Raw genomic sequence first — 22,286 nt, 5'->3', positions numbered from 1 at the left:
ATCGTCGTCACCATGAATTCCCTTCGCAACTCTTCTCACGTGAACCATGTTGTCCTCTCCTTTATATGGGTCTGCGCAACTGTCTCCATTTTTTCTTTTCTTTCTTACGGTGAAGCTGTCTATGGCTTACTTTCATGCTTCAATGCATGAAACAGTGGTTTTTTGAGAGATAACTGAAACGCCAAAGCATTTCGTCGAACACTTTGAATATTAATATCTCGGAAATGGTGCTGTCCAGAGTATTCGTTCCAAGCGGATGCGCCGCGTGAACTCGGCGATTATAATTCGTATATTCAAATATATTGCGTAAAGTAATTAGAAAGTTAGTTAGAGTGATTGCGCTAATTCTGCAATTGAACATTTTCATTTTCCTTAGAAGTAATGGCCGTCTCAGGGAGTAATTTAGATGAAGGGTTAGAATTGTGCTGCTTGCCGTAGGCAATTTTGTAGAAATTTTGTGCATGTCATCTATATATATATATATATATATATATATATAGTCACGTGGTGGTGACGTTGAAGAACACAGTATTAATACTGTGAAAGACAAAACTAACTTTTATTGGGCGAACCCGTGCCCACAAAAGAGGCTACACTTATAGCACGACGATAGCGGCGAACACGGTCGGCGATCGTCGAAAATCTGATCAGCGGGTCAAGCGCGTCGGCTTTTATAGAGCAGTCGTCGAATGTTCCAGACTAATCGTTCGGACCCGCGTGCCTTCCACAAAGTTCTACACCATTCGCGTCACGCGATTAAAACAGATAACACAAGGTTCGGCGACAACAGACAGCGGATAGAAGCATCGATAACTTTCCAGAAACTTCGGATGCATGCAGGCGCGTCCCACGCTGTGCGATTACATTTGTTAGGCGGCGAAACGTGGTTGCCGGATACAGATAAGTACACGTGTCAATACCCCCTTCTTAAAAAGCATCGTCCCGATGCTACAAATATAGGAGAGCGAAAAACAAAAGGACACTTATTAAACATAAGTAACAAAACAACGAAAAGAAACAAAGTCCAAAGGTCAGTTATGCGAAGCCCCAAAGTTCATTAACGCTGGTAGTACGGCTTGAGTCGCACAACATGGACTATTTCAGGTCGTGAGCGGCGCCGCTGTGATAGCGAAATGCCGTCTGGCACGACCTCATAGTCCAGTGCGCCAATACGTCGAATAATCTTGTACGGTCCGAAATAGCGACGCAAAAGCTTCTCGCTCAGTCCTCGTCGGCGTATAGGGGTCCAAACCCAAACACGGTCACCGGGCTGGTACTCGACGAAGCGTCGTCGGAGGTTGTAGTGTCGGCTGTCGGTCCTCTGCTGGTTCTTTATTCGCAGGCGGGCGAGCTGTCGGGCTTCTTCGGCGCGCTGGAGATAGGTAGCGACGTCAAGGTTCTCCTCGTCAGTGACGTGCGGTAGCATGGCGTCGAGCGCCGTCGTGGGGTTCCTGCCGTAGACCAGCTTGAACGGCGTGATCTGTGTTGTTTCTTGCACCGCCGTGTTGTAAGCGAATGTTACGTACGGCAGGACGGCATCCCAGGTCTTGTGTTCGACGTCGACGTACATCGCCAGCATGTCGGCGAGGGTCTTATTCAGCCGCTCCGTAAGACCATTCGTCTGCGGATGATAGCTCGTTGTCCTCCTGTGCCTTGTCTGACTGTATTCCAGAATGGCTTGGGTGAGCTCCGCTGTAAAGGCCGTTCCTCTGTCGGTGATGAGGACTTCTGGGGCGCCATGTCGCAGCAGGATGTTTTCGACAAAGAATTTCGCCACTTCGGCTTCGCTACCTTTCGGCTGTGCTTTAGTTTCAGCAAAGCGGGTGAGGTAGTCTGTCGCCCCGACGATCCACTTATTTCCGGTTGTTGACGTCGGAAAGGGTCCCAGCAAGTCCATCCCGATCTGCTGGAATGGTCGGCAAGGAGGCTCGATTGGCTGTAGTAATCCGGCTGGCCTTGTCGGCGGTGTCTTGCGTCGCTGACAGTCTCGACATGTTCTGACATAACGGGCGACGTCGGCGTTCAGGCGCGGCCAATAATACTTTTCTTGTATCCTCGATAGTGTCCGGGAAAATCCGAGGTGTCCAGTGGTCCGATCGTCATGTAGGGCGTGCAATACTTCTGGACGAAGTCCTGACGGGACAACAAGAAGGTAGTTGGCGCGGACTGGTGAGAAGTTCTTCTTCACGAGTAGATTGTTTTGAAGCGTGAAGGGAGATAATCCGCGCTTAAATGCCCTCGGGACAACGTCGGTGTGCCTTTCCAAATATTCGACGAGGCCTTTTAGCTCCGGGTCTGCCCGTTGCTGTTGAGCGAAGCCTTCCGCACTTATCATTCCAAGGAAGGCGTCGTCATTCTCGACGTCTTGCGGCGGCGCGTCAATGGGGGCGCGTGATAAGCAATCAGCATCGGAGTGTTTTCGTCCGGACTTGTAGGTTACAGTGATGTCGTATTCTTGTAGTCTGAGGCTCCACCGCGCCAGGCGTCCTGAAGGATCCTTTATATTCGCTAGCCAACACAACGCGTGATGGTCACTGACGACTTTGAATGGCCTGCCATAAAGATAAGGGCGAAATTTAGCTGTAGCCCAAACGATGGCTAGGCATTCCTTTTCGGTCGTAGAATAGTTGACTTCCGCTTTTGACAGCGACCGGCTAGCGTAAGCTATCACTTGTTCGACTCCGTTTCTCCTCTGGACTAGAACGGCACCGAGGCCTAGGCTACTGGCGTCAGTATGGATTTCTGTATCGGCGTACTCGTCGAAGTGCGCAAGTACCGGCGGCGACTGCATGCGTCGTTTGAGTTCTTCAAATGCGTCGGCCTGCGGCGTTTCCCACTTGAACTCAACATCACATTTAGTTAGACGTGTCAACGGCTCGGCGATGCGTGAAAAGTCCTTGACAAAGCGCCTGTAGTAGGCACACATGCCAAGGAATCTACGTACTGCCTTCTTGTTGATGGGTTGCGGGAACTGTGCGATGGCAGCTGTCTTTTGCGGGTCTGGACGGACACCAGATTTTCTGATTACGTGGCCTAGGAACAGAACCTCATCGTAAGCGAAGCGGCATTTTCCGGCTTCAGAGTAAGCCCTGACGACTTGATGGCCTCTAGTACTGTCGCAAGCCGCTTGAGGTGATCGTCGAAATTTTCGGCGGAGACGACGACGTCATCCAAGTAAATGAGACAGGTCTGCCACTTCAATCCTGCTAACACCGTGTCCATGACGCGCTGGAACGTTGCAGGCGCCGAGCACAGTCCGAATGGCATAACCTTGAACTCGTAGAGGCCGTCTGGGGTGATGAAGGCCGTCTTTTCGCGATCTCTTTCGTCGACTTCTATTTGTCAATAGCCAGACTTGAGGTCCATCGACGAGAAGTATTTAGCGTTGCAGAGCCGATCCAACGCGTCGTCTATTCGTGGGAGGGGGTATACGTCCTTCTTCGTGATCTTGTTCAGACGACGATAATCGACGCAGAAACGTAGGAATCCGTCCTTTTTCTTTACCAGGACAACAGGGGATGCCCACGGGCTTTTCGACGGCTGGATGATGTCGTTGCGCAGCATTTCGTCGACTTGTTCTCTTATAGCTGCACGTTCTCGCGGCCAAACTCGGTAAGGGCTCTGGCGGAGTGGTCGAGCGCACTCCTCGGTGATTATGCGATGCTTGGCGACTGGTGTTCGTCGAATCCTCGATGACGTCGAAAAGCAGCCTTTGTATCGTCGGAGCAGACTTCTGAGCTGCTGTTGCTTAATCACGGGGAGACTTGGATTAATGTCGTAGTCTTGTTCGGGAACCATCGTCGTCGGGGTAGATGCGGCGGGATCCGAGAGGACAAACGCATTACTGGTTTCCAGAATTTCCTCGACGTACGCGATCGTCGTGCCCTTGTTGATGTGCTTGAACTCCTGGCTGAAGTTTGTCAGCAACACTTCAGTTTTCCCTCCATGCAGTCGAGCCATCCCTCTTGCGACGCAAATTTCACGGTCTAGCAGTAGACGTTGGTCGCCTTCGATGACGCCTTCTACGTCAGCCGGTGTTTCGGTGCCGACCGAAATAACAATGCTGGAGCGAGGCGGGATGCTCACTTGGTCTTCGAGCACACTCAAGGCGTGGTGAATACGAGGGCTCTCCGGCAGTATCGCTTTATCTTCCAACAGCGTTATTGACTTCGACTTCAGGTCGATGATTGCGCCGTGTTGGTTCAGAAAGTCCATACCGAGAATGACGTCTCGTGAACACTGTTGGAGGATAACGAAGGTGGCAGGGTAAGTCTTGTCATGAATGGTTATTCTTGCCGTGCAGATTCCAGTCGGCGTGATGAGGTGTCCTCCAGCGGTTCGAATTTGAGGGCCTTCCCATGCAGTTTTAACTTTCTTTGACTGCGCGGTGATGGGTCCACTCATGACGGAGTAATCGGCTCCTGTGTCCACTAAAGCGGTGACTGCGTGGCCGTCGAGAAGCACGTCGAGGTCGGTGGTTCTTTGTCTGGCGCTGAAGTTAGGTCTCGGCGTCGGATCACGGCTGCGTCGTGTTGAACTGAAGCTGGAACGTCGCGTCGTCAGGTCGTCTTTCGACGGTGTAGTCTTGGCTTTCTGCTTTCGTCGGGACGGCGGCGTGTCGTTATGTCGTCGAGGTAGTTTCTTCGGTGTCTTCGTCGGCGGCGGAGTATCTTCGTCAGTTCGACGAACAGCAACCGCACCTCCATCGGTTGCTGCTTTTAGTTTTCCGGATATGGGCTCGCTGACCGGCCCCGGGCTGGGCCAGTGTATGGTCGGCGCTGCGGCGACAGGTAGCGGCCTGGTGATGGCGAACGCGACGGTCGTCGAGAGCTCCACTGAGTAGCGGCGAGGTAGTCGGCGATATCGCGAGGGCGTTCACCTTGCTGCGGGCGCTGAGCGTTTGCGGCGAAACCTCGCAGTCCCATCTCCCGGTATGGGCATCGTCGGTAGACGTGACCCGCTTCCCCGCAGTGGTAGCAGAGCGGACGGTGGTCAGGAGCGCGCCAAACGTCGGTCTTCCTCGGGTAGCTGCGCTGGGCGACGGGTGGGCGTGCTGGCGGCGGCGGCGGTGGTGGTCGACGGAATTGCGGCGTTACAGGGCCCTGGCGCTGTCGCGGAGGAGGACCTTGACGGCGTACGACGGCGGCGTAGGTCATCGCTTCGGGCTGTGGTTGCGGTAATTGAGGTTGCACCTCCGGAACGCCAAGCGACCGCTGAACCTCATCTTTGACGATGTCAGCGATCGAGGCCACTTGAGGCTGCGACGACGGGAAGATCTTCTGAAGCTCCTCTCGTACGACTGCCCTGATAGCCTCGCGCAGGTCGTCGGAGGCCAGTGATGGAACTCTGGCATAGCTTGTAGAGTTGGTGCGGCGGTCGAATTGCCGGTTTCGCATCTCGAGTGTCTTCTCGATGCTAGTGGCCTCGCGAAGAAACTCGTCGACGGTCTTGGGTGGGTTTCGTACCATACCGGCGAAAAGTTCCTCCTTTACACCACGCATTAGTAGCCGGACTTTCTTTTCCTCGGACATTTCCGGGTCGGCGTGGCGGAATAGGCGGCTCATTTCTTCTGTTAAAATCGCGGTGGTCTCGTTAGGCAGCTGCACTCGGGTTTCTAGTAGTGCTTGGGCTCGTTCTCGGCGTACGACGCTTGTGAATGTCTGCAGGAAGCCGCTTCGGAAAAGGTCCCAGGTCGTTAAGGTGGCTTCTCTGTTCTCGAACCACGTCCTGGCAGCGTCTTCCAAGGCGAAGAAGACATGTCGCAGTTTGTCGTCGCTGTTCCAGCTGTTAAATGCAGCGACCCTCTCGTACGTCTCGAGCCAGGTTTCCGGGTCCTCGAATGTTGAACCGCGGAACGTGGGGGGCTCCCTGGGCTGCTGCAGCACGACGGGGGATGCTGGGGCTGCCATTGGGGTGGACTTGGTGGCAACATTCCTGCTCGTCTCAGGTAGAAGTCCGTGCTCTGGGGGCAGTCCTTGCAGTCGGCGGCTAGCACGCTGGTCTTCGGCGACGTTGGTTTTGTCCTCGGGCTTCGGGCTTGGATCGCGGCTTTGCGGGGGCGTTCGGTACATGAACACACAAGCACCTCCACCAGATGTAACGTGGTGGTGACGTTGAAGAACATAGTAGTAATACTGTGAAAGACAAAACTAACTTTTATTGGGCGAACCTGTGCCCACAAAAGAGGCTACACTTATAGCACAATGATAGCGGCGAACACGGTCAGCGATCATCGAAAATCTGATCAGCGGGTCAAGCACGTCGGCTTTTATAGAGCAGTCGTCGAATGTTCCAGACTAATCGTTCGGACCCGCGTGCCTTCCACAAAGTTCTACACCATTCGCGTCACGCAATGAAAACAGATAACACAGGGTTCGGCGACAACAGACAGCGGATAGAAGCATCGATAACTTTCCAGAAACTTCGGATACATGCAGGCGCGTCCCACGCTGTGCGATTACATTTGTTAGGCGGCGAAACGTGGTTGCCCGATACAGATAAGTACACGTGTCAATATATATTTCGAGAGAGAGAGAGAAAGATGAAGATGAGGATTGGTCGACGTAGGGTGATCATAAGATCACTTCTTCATCTGTATATTATCGTCATCATGTGTGTGCCCTTCTTCATCGTGCGTGTAGGAGCATCATCATAGTGGACTGTGTCGAGGGTCCTTCGCCGCATCTCTAGGGCTCAATAAACGTCGCAAGTGGTGAAGGTGTTTCTTGGTCAGCCGTCCTATGCATGCCTGACCTACATCCTGGAGCTACGTTCCGGTTAGCGCTTGTGCCCACTGTTCGCCAGCATGCCGCAGGACAAGAAGCCTGGCACTTCTACCCTAACCATTTCGACACCGCAAGCCGCACCTTAGTGATCATCAGTAGCCACCAGCATGATTCCCAACCATTCGCTTCGCAGTGCAGAACTTCGGGGTGAACACGTTGAGGGATGGTCGCACGATTACGAGCGCGTAAGCTCTGCTAAGCGGTTGTGTGATCTCTTCAAGCTCCGGCATGTGTCGTTTTATCTGATGGGTGTGGCGAAGACCTGGTTTTTCAACAATGAGATTCATTCCTCCGATTGGACAACCTTCAAACAGCAGCTTCGGCAAGTATTTGGAACGCCGGTGGTTCGCTCCGCCCTTGCGAAGAAAACTCTAGATGGTCGCAAACAACACTCCGGTGAGTTTACACGTCGTACATGGAGGATGTGCTTGCACTCTGGCGCCGCGTCAGTGATGATATGGCATAGTCGGACAGGGTGCCTCATATTCTTCAAGGTATTGGGACTGTGGCCTTCAACGCGTTCGCCGTGAGGAACTCGACTACCGTTGCTGATATCGTCTTGACGTGCCAGAGCCTCGACGAGCTCGAGTCCGTGCGCTTGCAGCCGGACTGCGAACACCTTTCTACGTCTCACCCTGACCTGCATGTAATCATTCGGGCGATCATCTGCGAGGAACTTCATTCACCCGGCTTTTCATCTGCGTTCGTCCTTCCTCCTCAGCCTTCTGGCGCAGCTTTGCGCGACGTCATCAAACGCTCGCGTCCATGACTTGCTCTGTACATGCGGATCCTCCTGCTCCTCGCCTCCAACCGGCGTCCGTTCAATACTACCTCTGCCCACATACGCCCAGGTATGTGGGTAGAGGCACTTGAGGTTCCGTCGCCCCATCTTACCGCACTATCTTCCAGCGCATCGAGCGCCCCCTACTAGCCGCCTTGAGGATCATCTCGTCCGCTCTTACTGTGGTTGTCACGGCCTTATATCGTGTTTTTGCCGCAAGCGCCAAATATCAGCGTCGCCGGTACGACACGTGTGAACGCGATGCGGATTCTGGTGGGGTCCCTTCTCAAAGCCAGCGTTACATGTCCGCTCCGCATCGTTGCACATCTCCGCCCGCAACGATCGAGACACTGAACGGTTACCGCAGCACCAGATGCCGCTCACCCTCGCCCTTCCGCCGCTCCTCGTCACCGCTCCGGCATACCTTGTTCGCCTCTGACCGCCACCCGGAAAACTAAGTAATGCAGTTTTCGGAGGGAAAACAGCATTTACCGACAGGACTACGATTCCTCCAACGTGCCCTTGTAATATTGCTACGGAACAGTATTTGCAATGACGAAGAGGCGAGCAGTGTGAAGACGACGACGACGATTGGATGCTAGCGCGGGCTGTTGCCTCTTGGCCAAGTGGGGCGTATTCCCCTGTATAGTTGTATATAGCTTTTCGCCGGCATCTTTCTACGTAACATATCTGGTGGAGTTGCACGTTCCCTGTACCTCGTCACGGAGCTTCGCAGTGGACGGTACGTCAAGCCTTCCGTCATGGCTCCCGGCGATGACAATTTGACTCAGCCGCCTGCGACACCTGCTGCCACTTCAACGACCTACATCACTCTGCCCGTGATCCTGGCGTATTTTCGGGCATAGATGGGGAAGACGTCGAGGACTAGATCAGCCTGTACGAACACGTCAGCCGGAATAACCGGGGGGACCCTACTATCATGCTCGCCAGCGTAGTCGTTTACCTCGGTGGCACACCTAGAGTTTGGTTTCGGACGCACGAAGATGAGCTCACCAGTTGGGATTCGCTTAAGGAAAAGCTCCGAGTCTTGTTCGGCAACCCATACGGTCATCAACTTGCCGCACAGAAGGGGTTATCCAGCCGTGTGCAGACGTCAACGGAGCTCTACGTCATGTACATTCAGGACGTCTTGGCTCTGTGCCGCAAAGTTGATGCAGATATGACTGATTCCGACAAGGTTTCCCACACCCTCCAAGGCATTGCCGATGACGCCTTCAACTTGCTCGTTTTCAATAACGTGGCGACGGTGGATGCAGTTATAAAGGATTGCCGCCGCCTGGAACTCGCTAAAAGCCGACGTATCAACCAGCAGTTTGCCCGTGTGCCCAATACCCCAGCGACATCTTCCTGTGCCGACGCTCCTCGTACCAACAACACTGGCGATGTTACCAGGATCGTCCGGCGTGAGATTGAGGTCGCCTATCCGGCTGCCTTCGACTCCAGCCCCACCAACGCACCTGCAATCACGGTTTCCCTTATCCAGGCAGTTGTCCGCCATGAGTTCCAAAACATGGGTCTTCACACCATCTGCTCGGCCCATCGCCCTGATACCCACCCGGCTTCTTCAATTCCGCCCCGTCCCGCATCTTCTTACCCACCACGCTTCCGCAACCCATCTGAATGACGCACTGCTGACGACAAGCCGATTTGTTTTCACTGCCATCGAATCGGGCACATTTCTCGGCACTGTCCCAGTCGCTGGAGTTCCCCGACCCGGTCTACTTATACTGCCTACTCTCGTCCCTCAGGTGGCCCTTCTCGTTCCTATGCCGCACGCTCCGATAATGCCGCCACTGATTCTCCTGCGCCGAACCGCCCCTATTCTCGTTCGCCTTCGCCCCAACGACGACAATCTCGCTCTCCCCAGCCCCGTCGCTCCTATTCACCGACTCCCTTCGGACGCCGCTCCCAGCCGGAAAACTATAGGATGCAGCGCCTCGAGGTGACGCCGCATTGTTCCCTACGCCGCCAAATCCTCTACTGACGTTGCCCACTCATCTGAACCTTCTTGACGTGCAAGTCGACGGTGTTTCTGCATCTGCTCTTATAGCCACTGGGGCGCATCTGTCGGTAATGAGCACTGATCTTCGTAACCGCCTGAAGAAAATAATCACGCCCGCCACGACGCCTGTTGTCCGTGTCGCCCATGGCAGAACAGCCCCCGTAATTGGTATGTGTGCCGCCCGCTTCTCCTTCGCTGATCGCTCCACTATCGTGCTATTCAGTCATCGCCCACTGTCCCCACGACATCATCTTCGGCTTAGACTTCCTCTCCGCACATTCTGCTCTCATCGATTGTTCCGCCAGTACTCTCCGCCTTGATCTACCAGTTCTTGATCCCGCTGAACCACACCCCAGTCGCCTCAGTTCCGTCGACCTCGTTCGCATGCCACCTTCGGCACTGACCTACGTTGACTTAGTGTCATCCCCACCTGTGCCCCACGGTCACTACATCGCGGCTCCGATGGAAGACGTCCTACTTACACACGGGATCGCAGTACCTCATACAGATTTATCTATTACGGCGAATTGCGTCTGCCTGCCAGTGGTCAATTTTGGCTTGACGACACAAGTGCTGCCACGCGGGATGTCTCTAACCCAGCTTTGCTCATTCGAGGATCACTCTGTAGCATCTATTGCAGTCGACGACAATTCAGCCGATCCTCATCTACCGTCGCAGTCTGCAACTTGTACCATCGCCGACTTACAGAAAATGATTGCGCCTCACATGCCGTCCGAGCACGCTCATGAGCTTTACCGCGTGCTGTTTCCCTACCACGATATTTTTTTACTTTAACGATCGTCCTTTGGCCCAAACTACAGCTGTTAAACATCGCATTAATACTGGCGATGCCCCTCCTATTCATTGCCGCCCGTATCGAGTGTCACCAGCCGAGCGTCGAGTTATTCACGCAGAAGTTCGCAAAATGCTTGCCAAGAACATTATTAAACCGTCATGTAGTCCATGGGCGTCACCTGTTGTACTGGTAAGAAAGAAGGACGGCTCATGGCGCTTTTGCGTGGATTATCAGCACCTTAACAGGGTTACCAAAAAGGACCTGTACTCCCTACGTCGGATTGATGACGCCCTTGACTTCCTCCATGGTGCTCGCTACTTCTCCTCAATTGACCTTCGCTCCGGCTACTGGCAGATTGCCGTGGATGATCTCGACTGCGAGAAGACTGCTTTTCTAACACCCAACGGTCTTTATCAATTCAAAGTGATGCCGTTTGGTCTATGTAACGCTCCTGCCACTTTTGAACGCATGACGGACTCCCTTCTTCAGGGTTTCAAATGGTCCACGTTATAGTATTCTCCCCAACGTTCGCTACGCACCTCGAGCGCCTCTCAGCACTCCTGGACGTTTTTCGTCGAGCCCGTCTCAACTCAACGCATCGAAGTCCCAATTCGGCCGTCGCCAGATTATCGTCCTTGGACATCTCGTTGACGCGAACGGAGTGCAACCGGACCCAGGCAAAACCCATGCTGTTACGCACTTACTGTTCCGAAGTGTGTCAAGGATGTGCGCAGCTTCATCGGACTTTGTTCGTTCTTCCACCGTGTCGTGAAATATTTCGCGACCATAGCACAACCACTAACCGAGCTTTTGAATAAAGACGCCCCTTTCCAGTGGGGCGATAACGAGGCCTCTGCATTCTCGAATCTAATCGACCTTCTCATAACGCCTCTCGTTCTGGCCCATTTCGATCCCTCGACGCCTACCGCAGTCCGTACTGATGCCACAGGTCACGGAATTGGCGCAGTACTGGCACAACGCCGGCGCGGCAACGACCGTGTTATCGCTTACGTCAGCAGGCTCCTCTCACCCTCGCAGCGCAACTATTCCATCACTGAGCGTGAGTGTCTGGCCCTAGTTTGGGCGGTTGCGAAGTTCCGCCCATACTTATATGGCCAACCCTTTTCCGTTGTCATAGACCATCACGCGCTTTGCTGGTTATGCTCACTGAAAGATCCTCCAGGAAGACTTGGTCGCTGGGCCTTACGCCTCCAAGAATATTCGTATACTGTCACCTACAAATGTGGTCGACTACACAAGGACGCTGATTGTCTGTCTCGCTACCCGGTAGATAAGCCTGACGACGCCAGCAGTAGTACCACCAACGGCATTTTCTGTGTCTGCCTTCGCTAACATCGCCGATGAGCAGTACCGAGACCTATCGCTGGGAGCACTCATCGAGCGTCTGCGCTCTACACGTACCGACGCATCCGTTCACCGATATGTCTGTCCTCCAGGGCGGCATTCTGTACCGAAGGAACTTCCTCCCTAACGGATATGATCTTCTTCTTGTCGTGCCAAAACATCTGCGACAGAATGCTCTTTGAGATGCATGACGCACCCACTGCAGGACATCTTGCGGTAACCCGCACGTACGACCGCGTCCGCCGCCACTTCTATTAGCCTGGTCTCGCTCGCTCCGTCCGACGCTATGTTGCTGCCTTTGATCCCTGCCAGCGACGGAAAACACCTCAGGTGCTACCTGCCGGTCATCTCCAGCCGATCACCGTCCCTGTGGAACCGTTCTTTCGTGTTGGATTAGACCTCCTCGGTCCCTTTCCCACGTCATCCTCTGGGAACAAATGGGTAGCCGTCGCAATTGATTACGCCACCCGAAACGCTATCAGGCGGGCTCTCCCTACCAGTTGCGCCACTGACGTCGCGGACTTTCTTTTGCGTGACATTATCTTACTTCATGGCGCCCCGCGACAGCTGCTTACTGACCGTGGTCGTAACTTCCTCTCGATAGTTTTCGCCGACATTGTGCGTTCCTGCTCCACTCAACACAAGCTGACTACCTCATATCATCCTCAAACGAATGGCCTGAAACAGCGGTTAAACCTCTTACCGATAATAATGTCCAAGTACGTTTCCAAGGGCCACCACGACTGAGACATTGCCCTTCCTTACGTCACATTTGCGTATAATTCTTCCCGGCAAGACACCGCCGGATTTTCTCCATTTTACCTACTGTACGGTCGCGAACCGACCTTGCCCTTGACACGGCACTTCCTCCTGCTGCGATCTCCACAAGCGAGTATGCGCACGACGCCATCACCCCCGCCGAACATGCACGCCAGCTTGCCCGTGCTCGACTGACGGCCTCGCAAACCACTCAGCGGCGTCAGTACAACGCCTGCCACCGTCACGTACAGTTTTCGCCTGATGCGCTCGTGCTCCTGTGGTCGCCATCTCGTCACGTCGGGCTTTCAGAGAATCTCCTTTCGCGATACACAGGGCCCTACCGCGTGCAGCGCCAGGTGACGCCTGTGACGTACGAAATTGCTCCTGTGAGTTCAACCTCGTCCTCTACTCTGGCATCTAGTGATGTCGTGCACGTAAGTAGGCTCAAGGCCTGCTGCTCTGCTTCCGAGTCCGGCCTTTAGTCGCTCCGGGGCGGCGCTTTTGCCGCCGGGGGTAGTTCTACGGGACAGTATTTGGAATGATGAAGAGGCGAGCGGTGTGAAGATGACGAGGACGATTGGAGGCTAGCGCGGGCTGTTGCCTCTTGACCAAGGGCGGCGTATTCCCGTGTAAATATACTTGTATATAGCTTTTCGCCTGCGTCTTCCTAGGTAACAATATGATATTTGTGTTCGTTGAATGTGTGTACATTGAAGCTTCGGTGGACACCGGTGCGACATCATCTGTTATGCATGCTGATTTATGTAGGCGCCTCAGGAAAGCTACAACGCCTTACGATGGACCACCGCTGGTTGCAGCTCAAGGGGCACTACCCGGCCTTCCGCGTTTTGTACTGTGCATGCAATGACCTACAGCGTTATACAGTTTGCTGTGCTGTCGCCATGCTCCCACCACCTCATTTTAGGATGAGATTTCCTTGCCTCTGCTTCTGCTGCTATATGTTCTGGGGAACGTGTGCATGTGATCGGCACCGGTTATTCTTTTGGTGAGGATAAATGCAAGCCACTTCGTCTGCCCGCTGCAGAAGATACCGAGCTATCTCCAGGCTCCAGGCAAATTCTGACCATCACATCTAACGTCATCGACTATGGAGATGCGTTAATGTTATCCTCTGTGCATTGTTTCACAAACGGGATAGCCATTGTATCCGGCCTAGTTAGATTTGACAATGGGTCTGCGCTTTTCGCCGCAAGGAACACAACGCGTGAGAAAATTCCTCTTTCTAAAGGCGCCACTTTGGCTTGCGTTGTTGATTCCGAGCCTCTCTGTCGTTTCCCTTTGGGCTGCTTCCTCTGAAATCCCGTTTGCTGGACATTCTCTCTCTACTTCCGCTCTTGCAGCCGTCTTGCAGCCCTGACTTGACCCCTTCGCAGACGTAATAGTTACTTACTTTGCTGAAGAAGCATAAAAGTTCATTTGACGCCCATTCTTCGAAATTATGACAGACTTCCGTTACAGGGCATCGAATTCTGACAAATGGGAGATCCATCGTACGTTGCCGGCCGTATCGCGTGTCTCTAGCCGAGCGCAAAATTATTGAGGAAAACGTCGGCAACATGCTGCAACGTCAGGTAATCCACCGCTCTGCTAGCCCTTGGTCGTCTCCTACCATTTCTGTCCGAAAGAAAGATGGCTCCGTGCGATTTTGTGTCGGATTACCGAGAGCTCAACAAGATCACGCGCAAGGATTTATACCCTATGCCTCGCACTGACGATGCACTCGATTCTCTGCAAGATGCCGAGTACTTCTCCAGTCTTTATCTGCGTTCAGGTTACTGACGAATTCCGATGTGCGAAGACGAATAATAAAAAACAGCGTTTGCAACCCCAGATGGTCTTTATGAGTCGTGTCCTTCGGCCTCTGCAATGCTCCCGCAACTTTTGAGCGCCTGACTGACACTGTTCTGTGTGGCATGAAGTGTGGCCTGAAGTGTGGCCTGAAGTGGAAGACATGATTGTGATATCTGGACGATATCGCTATTTTCTCATCGACATTTGCACAATAGCTACAACGTCTGGACGAGGTTCTCACATGCCTCGCTAACGCTGGCTTTCAGTTCAACACCAAAAAGTGGCAAACAAGGGGATCAAGGTGTTAAGTCATATTGGGAGCAAGGATGGTATTCGACTTGATCCTGACAAAATTTTGGCGGTGCTTCGCTTTGCTCTACCAGAAAAGACCAAAGAACTACGCAGTTTTCTTGGTATCGCCTCCTATGTTCGCCGATTTATACGTGCCTTCGCCTCTATAACTGCTGCTTTACGCAACTTGCTTCGTTTTCGTGCTCCCTTCGTGTGGTCACCGGAATGTAAACCTGTCTTTGACCAGCTGAAGGGCGCCCTCTCATCTTAACCTGTCTTGTGTCATTTTGACGAGGCTGCCCGCCACACTCTTGCACACGGACCCAAGCGGCCATGAAATTGATGCTGTCCTCCTCCAATGAGAAAACTCTTCGCATGAGAGTCGTTGCATCTGCCAGCCGTGTACTCACACCTGCCGAGAACTATACCATCACCGAGCAGGAATACCTAGCTGTTGTTTGGTCCGTCCAGAAGTTTCGCCATTATTTGCACGGCCGCCATTTTACCGTCGTTACGGACCATCACACCTTATCTTGGCTTTCCACACCCAAAAACTTCTCTGGACGTCTTGGTTGCTGGATTCTGAATCGGCAAGAAAATGACTGAGATCATCTACAAGTCTGGTAAAAGGCCCCAAGAAGCAGACACTCTTTCTCGCGGCACGCTTCCTACAGCCACATTCATCTATGATTCCACAACCACCTCCAGTGACGTCCCTTCAACGGCGATATTGTCCTTTGCCGCTCTTGACCATCTCACTTCGGACGACCATGAATCATTTCCGTCTCAACAACTCGTCGACTCGTACGACCTACGCGTATTATAGAATTATAGACCAGCTTCGAGCCCGCCTCTCGCCAGGCTCCATCGACAGCTGACACAATTTTAGCTGAAAAATTCCATGCTGTGCCGCCATATCCATCATCCTGACGTACTACCTCGTTGCCTTTGTGCTCGTGTCCTTCAGGCCTTTCATGATGATTTGATTTCGGGCCACCTTGGCATCCAGAAAACTTACGACCGCATAAGAAGTCGTTTCTACTCGCTTGACCTATCTACCAGTGTGGCGAGATCCGTCGCTTCCTGTGGGGTTTGCCAGCGTCGAAAGCGGCCAACGTCCGGTGCTGCCGGGCAGCTACTAACTGTCTCGTGTCCTACGGAACCGTTCGAGGTTGTTTGCATTGATCTATATGGGCCACTTCCCATGACTCCCGCCAGTCGTCTATGGAAAGTTACAGCCATCAACCCCTTACGCGCTATGCCGAAACAGCTTGTGTCAGTTCTACATCTGCTTCCGAAGTTGCTGCCTTCATCCTTCAAGCGATAATCCTACGAGACGGCGCCCATCATGTCCTTCTGAGCGACCACGGAAAGACATTTCTATCAGAAATGTTAGGCGAAGGGTTCCCCCCCAGAGCCTCTGGCACAACTCACAAGACTACTTCAAGTTACCATCCTCAGACCAATAGCCTGACTGAGCGATTTCATTGTACGCTCTCTGGCATGATAGCCACCTATATTCAACCACATCAAATTGGGACGCAATTTTCCCAATCAGCACATTTGCATATAACGCCGCCGTTCAACGCACAACCACGCGTTGAACGTTACTCGCCGAGAAGACAAGCCCACTTGTCGAAACGTTGGCTGCTGCTTTCACCTTGTTCTTATTTTGTTCATCGTCTTCAATTTCCATCTCCCGCCTTCCCCGTGTTTTCGCCATTCTGTATGTTACTCACCATTCGCCATTGTGCCTTATGACCGTTCGCCCAGGTCCTGGTATTGCTCCGCGTCTATCGGGAAGTGGTGACTGCCGATAAATGGTTTTAATGCAGCAATTCTGAGTAATACTTTAACACCACTGATAATTCATTATTTCCATGTCACTGCGCAGGGCTGGCGTGTACCAAAAATATCTGAAGAGCGCTGCAGTCTTGAAACTCCTACGAAAGAAAGAAGAGCTGGAAAAGGTTAGTACCTCTACACAGACATGCGAAATGCATGCTCCGCCGGATAGCTTACTGTGAGATACTTTGATGTAACCATGAACAGTTTGAGCACAGGAATACTTGTGATTCATGTGACTTCTCAAAACAAGAATAAACAAGCGGCCAGAGCTTGCGCAGCAGTTCACTAAAATAAGACGTATATCCCTTATACGGAATACATTTAGAATTTGGCCTAATCACTTTAACTGAAATTCCTTCGGTGCATTTTAACTTCACGCTGAAGTTAGGTGAGTCCTGAAATGCTCAGTCGAGCCAACATGAATAAATGGTTTAAACAATGCGAGTTGCATATTTTATGTGCGAAATTCAGAATTCAGAACAAGCCGACCGCGACAAGTTTTCGAGAACTTTACAAACACGCGGCGTTACTCGCAAAGCTGGTCATTCTGGCGGGAAAAGGCGAGCTTTTACGTAAAGCGGTCATTTTCCGGCTAATGTCTTGGAATATTCTGTAGTTGGTTCATCGTGGGTGAAGGCTTTCAACGTAAACAAGAACAGGATATAAACAACTACACATGCGCTTCCATGCTGATAGTCGAGGTAATATGTGCGATTCAACTGCACCTTTATGGTTGCCAGCGACAGCTATCAAGCTAACAAGTCCATCATCACAAGGACAAACGGAAGGCAGATTGAATTGGTAAAGAATACCAACTCAATCTCCAGTACCCGAAATAAGCAGCACCAGAGCATGCGGTACGCGTTCATGGCACGACAACGGCAAAGGGACTTTTCAAGCACAGCAACAGAATCCATAATGGTTATGGCTTCATTCCTCCGCCTTTCACCCTCAACCGCGTGTCACGTGTATGTCTGCCGAAAATGGACGGCGCTAAATTCCAAAAGGAATTTATGTATCTTCGCAGAGACTGAGGCGTGTAAAGACCCTAGCCCTAGCCCAAGGACTCAATCTTTTTATTCTATTGCTCGCGCCTTGCTCTTCCTTCTCTTGTGTTCTCCCTGTCGCCGCCTGTCGCCAATGATCTTCAACACATTCCCAAGGAGCCAAGGTGATCACTCGGTATCTGGTTATTGGTAGTTCGCTTCGAGAACGCACACCTTCCGAACGGGTCTTTTGATCGTCTGTCTAGAAGCTAGCAGAAATGCACAAACGCGCGCGATGCCGACCTTTCCAGCGTGCACTGACAGAACTCTGCCCAGCTTCCACAGCACCGCATTTGCGCTGTCGTCGTCCACAAGCACCACGTCCCTTCGCGTAACCGAGGTAGTTGACAAAGAGGACTGTTGAGCGCGGACCGAAAAAAGAGCAAGTACGGCCACTTTAATCGTATTCGTAGCTCCGGTGTCACACGCTCACAACAGACCGCATAGGGCGAACGGGACGGTGTATCGATCAGAGGCCAATGGAACATAAAAGGTCGTTAACCGGTGGATCGCCTTCTAATCTTTCCCTACATTGTCAAGATTGTAACTGCACGCCATAGTTAGATGAATGCGCGATATTGTACAGACATAAGAATGAAGATACGCGTCTTATGGTAGAGGCATGGCATATCTAAAATGGTGGAAGTGCGTGCGTAGTCAGCCTTCGATTACTTTACATAAGGAAAAGATTAAGTGCCTTAACAGTTATATCTCAGTTGTGTACCCGACTGACACGTGGTGATACCATTCCTGAGCTTGCGCAGATGAGTTTTGTGTCTTCTTTCTTTTTCCGCCTCAGTGCTCCCTTCAGTTGATAGTCGCCGTTCGTGTTGTCCACTTCTCTACTCTTGTGTCCTGTCTGCACGCCTCACCTCTTTTTTGCGTAATGAACCCTTTATCACCACTGCTGTTTATGATGTACATGGTGAGGATGGAAAGGGTGCTAGAAGGAAGTAAAATCGGGTTTAATCTCGCATACAAACAGGCGGGTACAGTAATAGAGCAGCAAATCCCTGGTTTATTTTATGCGGACGACATTGGGTTGCTAGCTAACAAGCAAAGTGATTTGCAACGTCTGGCTAATATCTGTGGACAGGAAGGCAACAATTTAGGTTTGAAATTTAGTGTTAGAAAATCAGGTGTTATGGTATTCAATGAAAACAGTGAACAGACAGTGGAGATACAGGGCCAGGAAATGCCTCGCGTAAGAAAAAATATAAAGCGAGATATCAGAACCTTGGTATATGGACAAACGGAAGTAATATATTTATGGAAACAGAGGAAAGAACAGTTAGGGTAAAGGGAAGATAAATGCGGTCATGATGAAACACAGAGCGCTATGGGGATACAATAGGTTGAAGGTGCTCCGAGATATCTGGTAAGGTGTAAGGTTTCCAGGATTTACATTTGGAAATGCGGTTGTTTCTTGAAATCAGTGGTACAATCAGGACTCCATGGCAACCAAAGGTCAGTGGGATGCCTCGCATTGGGCGCTCACGGGAAGACTGCAAATGAAGCAGTGCAGGGATCACTGATACGGACTGCACAAGTTTTTGAAGTGAGGGAAGCTCACATTCAAATTAATTATGAAAAACGACTGAGGGATATGGAAGAAAGTAAATTGTCTGGCAGAGTGGTTAGGTATTTCTACAGGAATAACATTAATTTACAGTGGAAGAAAAGAATTAGGAAGCTTACCAGCAAGTACGCGGCCTGTATGGTGACCAAAACAGCAACAAAGTGCGTCAAGCGGAAAGTCAGAGAGGCTGAGATAACCTCATGGGTGACGGCAATGGAGAAGGAACCTGCCATGAGCAACTACTTAAGGGGTAAAAAACGAAATCGGGAAGGAAACAATTTACGATCACTCAAAGGGAAGCTCATTACTTTTCGAAGCGACGTCAGGATGCCTTAGAACACGCACTTATAAAGCGAGATATGAGGAGGAAAAAGAAGCACTTGCTTGCTGCGGTAAAGCTAGGGAAACGATAGAGCATGTTGGACTACAATGTGAGGAATATCTGCCCAGCGCTCAATTTTGGAATAACTGGCCTCCTTGAAGCCCTTGGGTTCAGAGAGAGTAGGGGGAAAGTAAACATGTCCGAAATAGAGAATAGTAAGCAGCGATTGGAAGATTGGGGGAAGAAAAGTCGGCAAACGACAATGTAGGCGTACAAAAACAAAGCTCACAACAGGTGACAATGGCAATGGAGTAAGCAGTGCTGTCTCGGCAGCAGGCGTATGGCGTTTGCAAGATACAGAACTTCTTAGCACCCTTTTAATGGTCTGTCACAACGCAAACCCTCTGTCGAAGCTCGCAAAGCGTGCTGTTCGCTTCGCCATGGAGGTTAGGAAGGTTACAGTCTGCACGGTCGCTTATCAACGCGTGTTTCTGTGGCATTCGGATTGCCTACCTTCCCTGCGGGCGCCATGTCGTCCGCAGTGAAGGTGAAAGTGCCGCACTCAATCCAGCGTGGTGCACCACGGCGAAGCTGCCGCACATAATGGACCAAGCTCTTCACATGCAGACTTTCATTGAAACATGAAATGCCAGTTTTCTGAGTGCTGTTCTTACGAGTAGTCGCATAGGGCCAGTAACCAATGACAGAAAAAACATGTCGAAGCTACAAGGGCAATTCAATACACGTTTCTCACGAAATAAAGCGTCGCGGTTTAATAAAATTAGTCCTGAAGCCCAGGAATTCAACCCGGGACCAACGCATGTTCGAGAAGGCCGCTCTACCATCTGAACTAACCAGCAGGCAAGCAGATCGCAGAGTGAGGGCAATTTAATCGACAAATCAAGTGCGAAAACGAGAAACCCTTATTGGCTTTCCGTTGCAGGTTCGGCTACTGTAAGGTGCATGACAATGGTTCTTTTTTTTCTTCAAGATCCTTCCTACCTTGAGGGCTTCCGCAGCATTGATTTACGATACATATTAGCTACAAGTGAAATAACGCAAAACTTGAAACGCGAAGAGTGGAGCGTGTGCTCGAAGCATAACTGAAGGTACACAGTGTCAGTCGCCAACTATAGACAGGCGCGTGCATCAGTTTTGACTGCTACAAGCCAGGATGGTGGTCTTAGTGCGATTGTTTGTCTCCTGCTTCCTTTGACCTTGTCCTTCCCCCCTTTGTCAAAACAACAGAACAAAAGCTCCAAGAAATCAAAAGGAAAACTCGCAGTAGATGAGCATCGTCGCATCCGGCGGATAAACAGCCAGGGCTCCCCAGCCTCTAGCGACGAACGGTCAACGGCGGGCTGCGTATCGTTAATTTGCGCTTCGGGCACACCCTACATTTCCATTCTTTACTGTTAGCGCCGCTGCTCTAACTACTATACAGCAAGTTTTATCAACTTGTCAGCACCCACATTGCGGCCACGTTCGTAGACGCTTATGGGCAAACATATTAAAGTCGTCGTTATTAATATCCCGGAGTTGAGCAACAGATTCATTTACACTCTTCACAGCTGCAGAGTAGATATTTAACTGAACGCCTTATGCGCCTATGGAAGCTGGTATTTCCGTCCCGACCAGCCACACGCTAATTGACTCGCAGGCGTGCTCGGATTGTGTTATTCGTGCTCCCTGTGTCTCTAACGAGTGGTCATTTTATCCTAAAATTACAGGTCAAGGTGGAAGCAGCATCCAAAGGGGGTATTCCGGATACTGTGTTGCAAGCACTCGAGGCCAGCCTCGTACCGGTGAATGCGCCCCTCCGAGAATGGATCTACTACTCACCGCCGCCGCCTTAAGTGGGCCAGCGCAAGGAGGCCCAACTGCGTGGTGCCAGCCACTCCCCGATATGGAGCCACCTCTAAATAAATTGCTTTGGCCCTCCCACGCCTGTGAACATACTAGATTCAACAGTGGGCTTTGTGAATGACGACTTTCTTCGAATTGTGATGCTCAATAGAACTTATTAGGCGTTTTTTTGCAATCGTACTCTCTTCTGAACTACCTGCCCAGTGGCTGCAGTCTCTTTAAGATGGCGGCCGCATTTCGATGGGCGCGAACGACGACAACACCCGTGTACTTAGATTTAGGTGCACGTTAAAGAACCCCTGGTGGTCCAAATTTCCCGAGTACCCCACTGCGGCGTGCCTCGTAATCAAAGTGGTTTTGGCACGTAAAACCCCATAGTTTATTTCTTCTTTTTTTGAATAATTGAGGGCTCTTTGGCATGCGCCTTTGCTCCAGACACTAATTGTCATCTGCGTTTCTTGAGTTTTCTTTCTTGAAAACTATGACTGCGTTTATTACGCTTTATCTGGCCCTATGTGACCTCAATTTCAAAGCACTTGGTACTTTTTTTAATGGGGCCCGTATTAGAGACTTTAGCGTATTCCGATTACGGGGCACATTAAAGTCGGCGGCTAAAGTGCTTCCGTTAAGCGTTTAAAGAATTGTTGCAGAAGTAAATGATATGCGCCGCACAAATAAATGCTGCATAAATAAATTCGATGCTAAGAAAACTTCATATTAAATGGCACCGAAGAGAAGAATAATTGGGCCTAATTTCGTCGGCAAATATGACAATTTTCTGGGACCGGTTAAAGAAATGTTGTAGAAGTAAATTGCATGCGCCACACAAATGCTGCATAAATAAATTCGACACTAAGAAAACTTCATAATAAATGAGCATTGAAGAGAAAATGTAATTTGGCCTAATTTTCGAAGGGGAATATGAGCATTTTCTGGGGACTTGATTTCGCCAATTACCACCCCAGAAATGCTCCTTCATCACAAGGCGATAGCAGGATAGCTATGGTGATGAC

The 22,286-nt window shown here is 51.2% G+C and overlaps 1 protein-coding gene across 1 annotated transcript in view; it reads left to right on the top strand.

Annotated features, from left to right (window-relative positions):
- LOC126540851 (uncharacterized) overlaps positions 1-21,351 on the top strand; it is a 105,056-nt gene extending 83,705 nt beyond the window's left edge. The window contains exons 14-15 of the mRNA XM_055076418.2: positions 16,507-16,582; positions 21,138-21,351. Coding sequence (XP_054932393.2) covers positions 16,507-16,582; positions 21,138-21,263 — 202 coding nt within the window. The 3' untranslated portion in view covers positions 21,264-21,351. The remainder of the gene's footprint in view (positions 1-16,506; positions 16,583-21,137) is intronic.
- Positions 21,352-22,286: the final 935 nt, after the last annotated feature.

Source organism: Dermacentor andersoni, chromosome 2, assembly GCF_023375885.2.
Source record: "Dermacentor andersoni chromosome 2, qqDerAnde1_hic_scaffold, whole genome shotgun sequence".
NCBI classification, from domain to species: domain Eukaryota; kingdom Metazoa; phylum Arthropoda; class Arachnida; order Ixodida; family Ixodidae; genus Dermacentor; species Dermacentor andersoni.
Note: the sequence above shows the minus strand (reverse complement) of the source record. Positions and strands in the feature narration are given on the sequence as shown.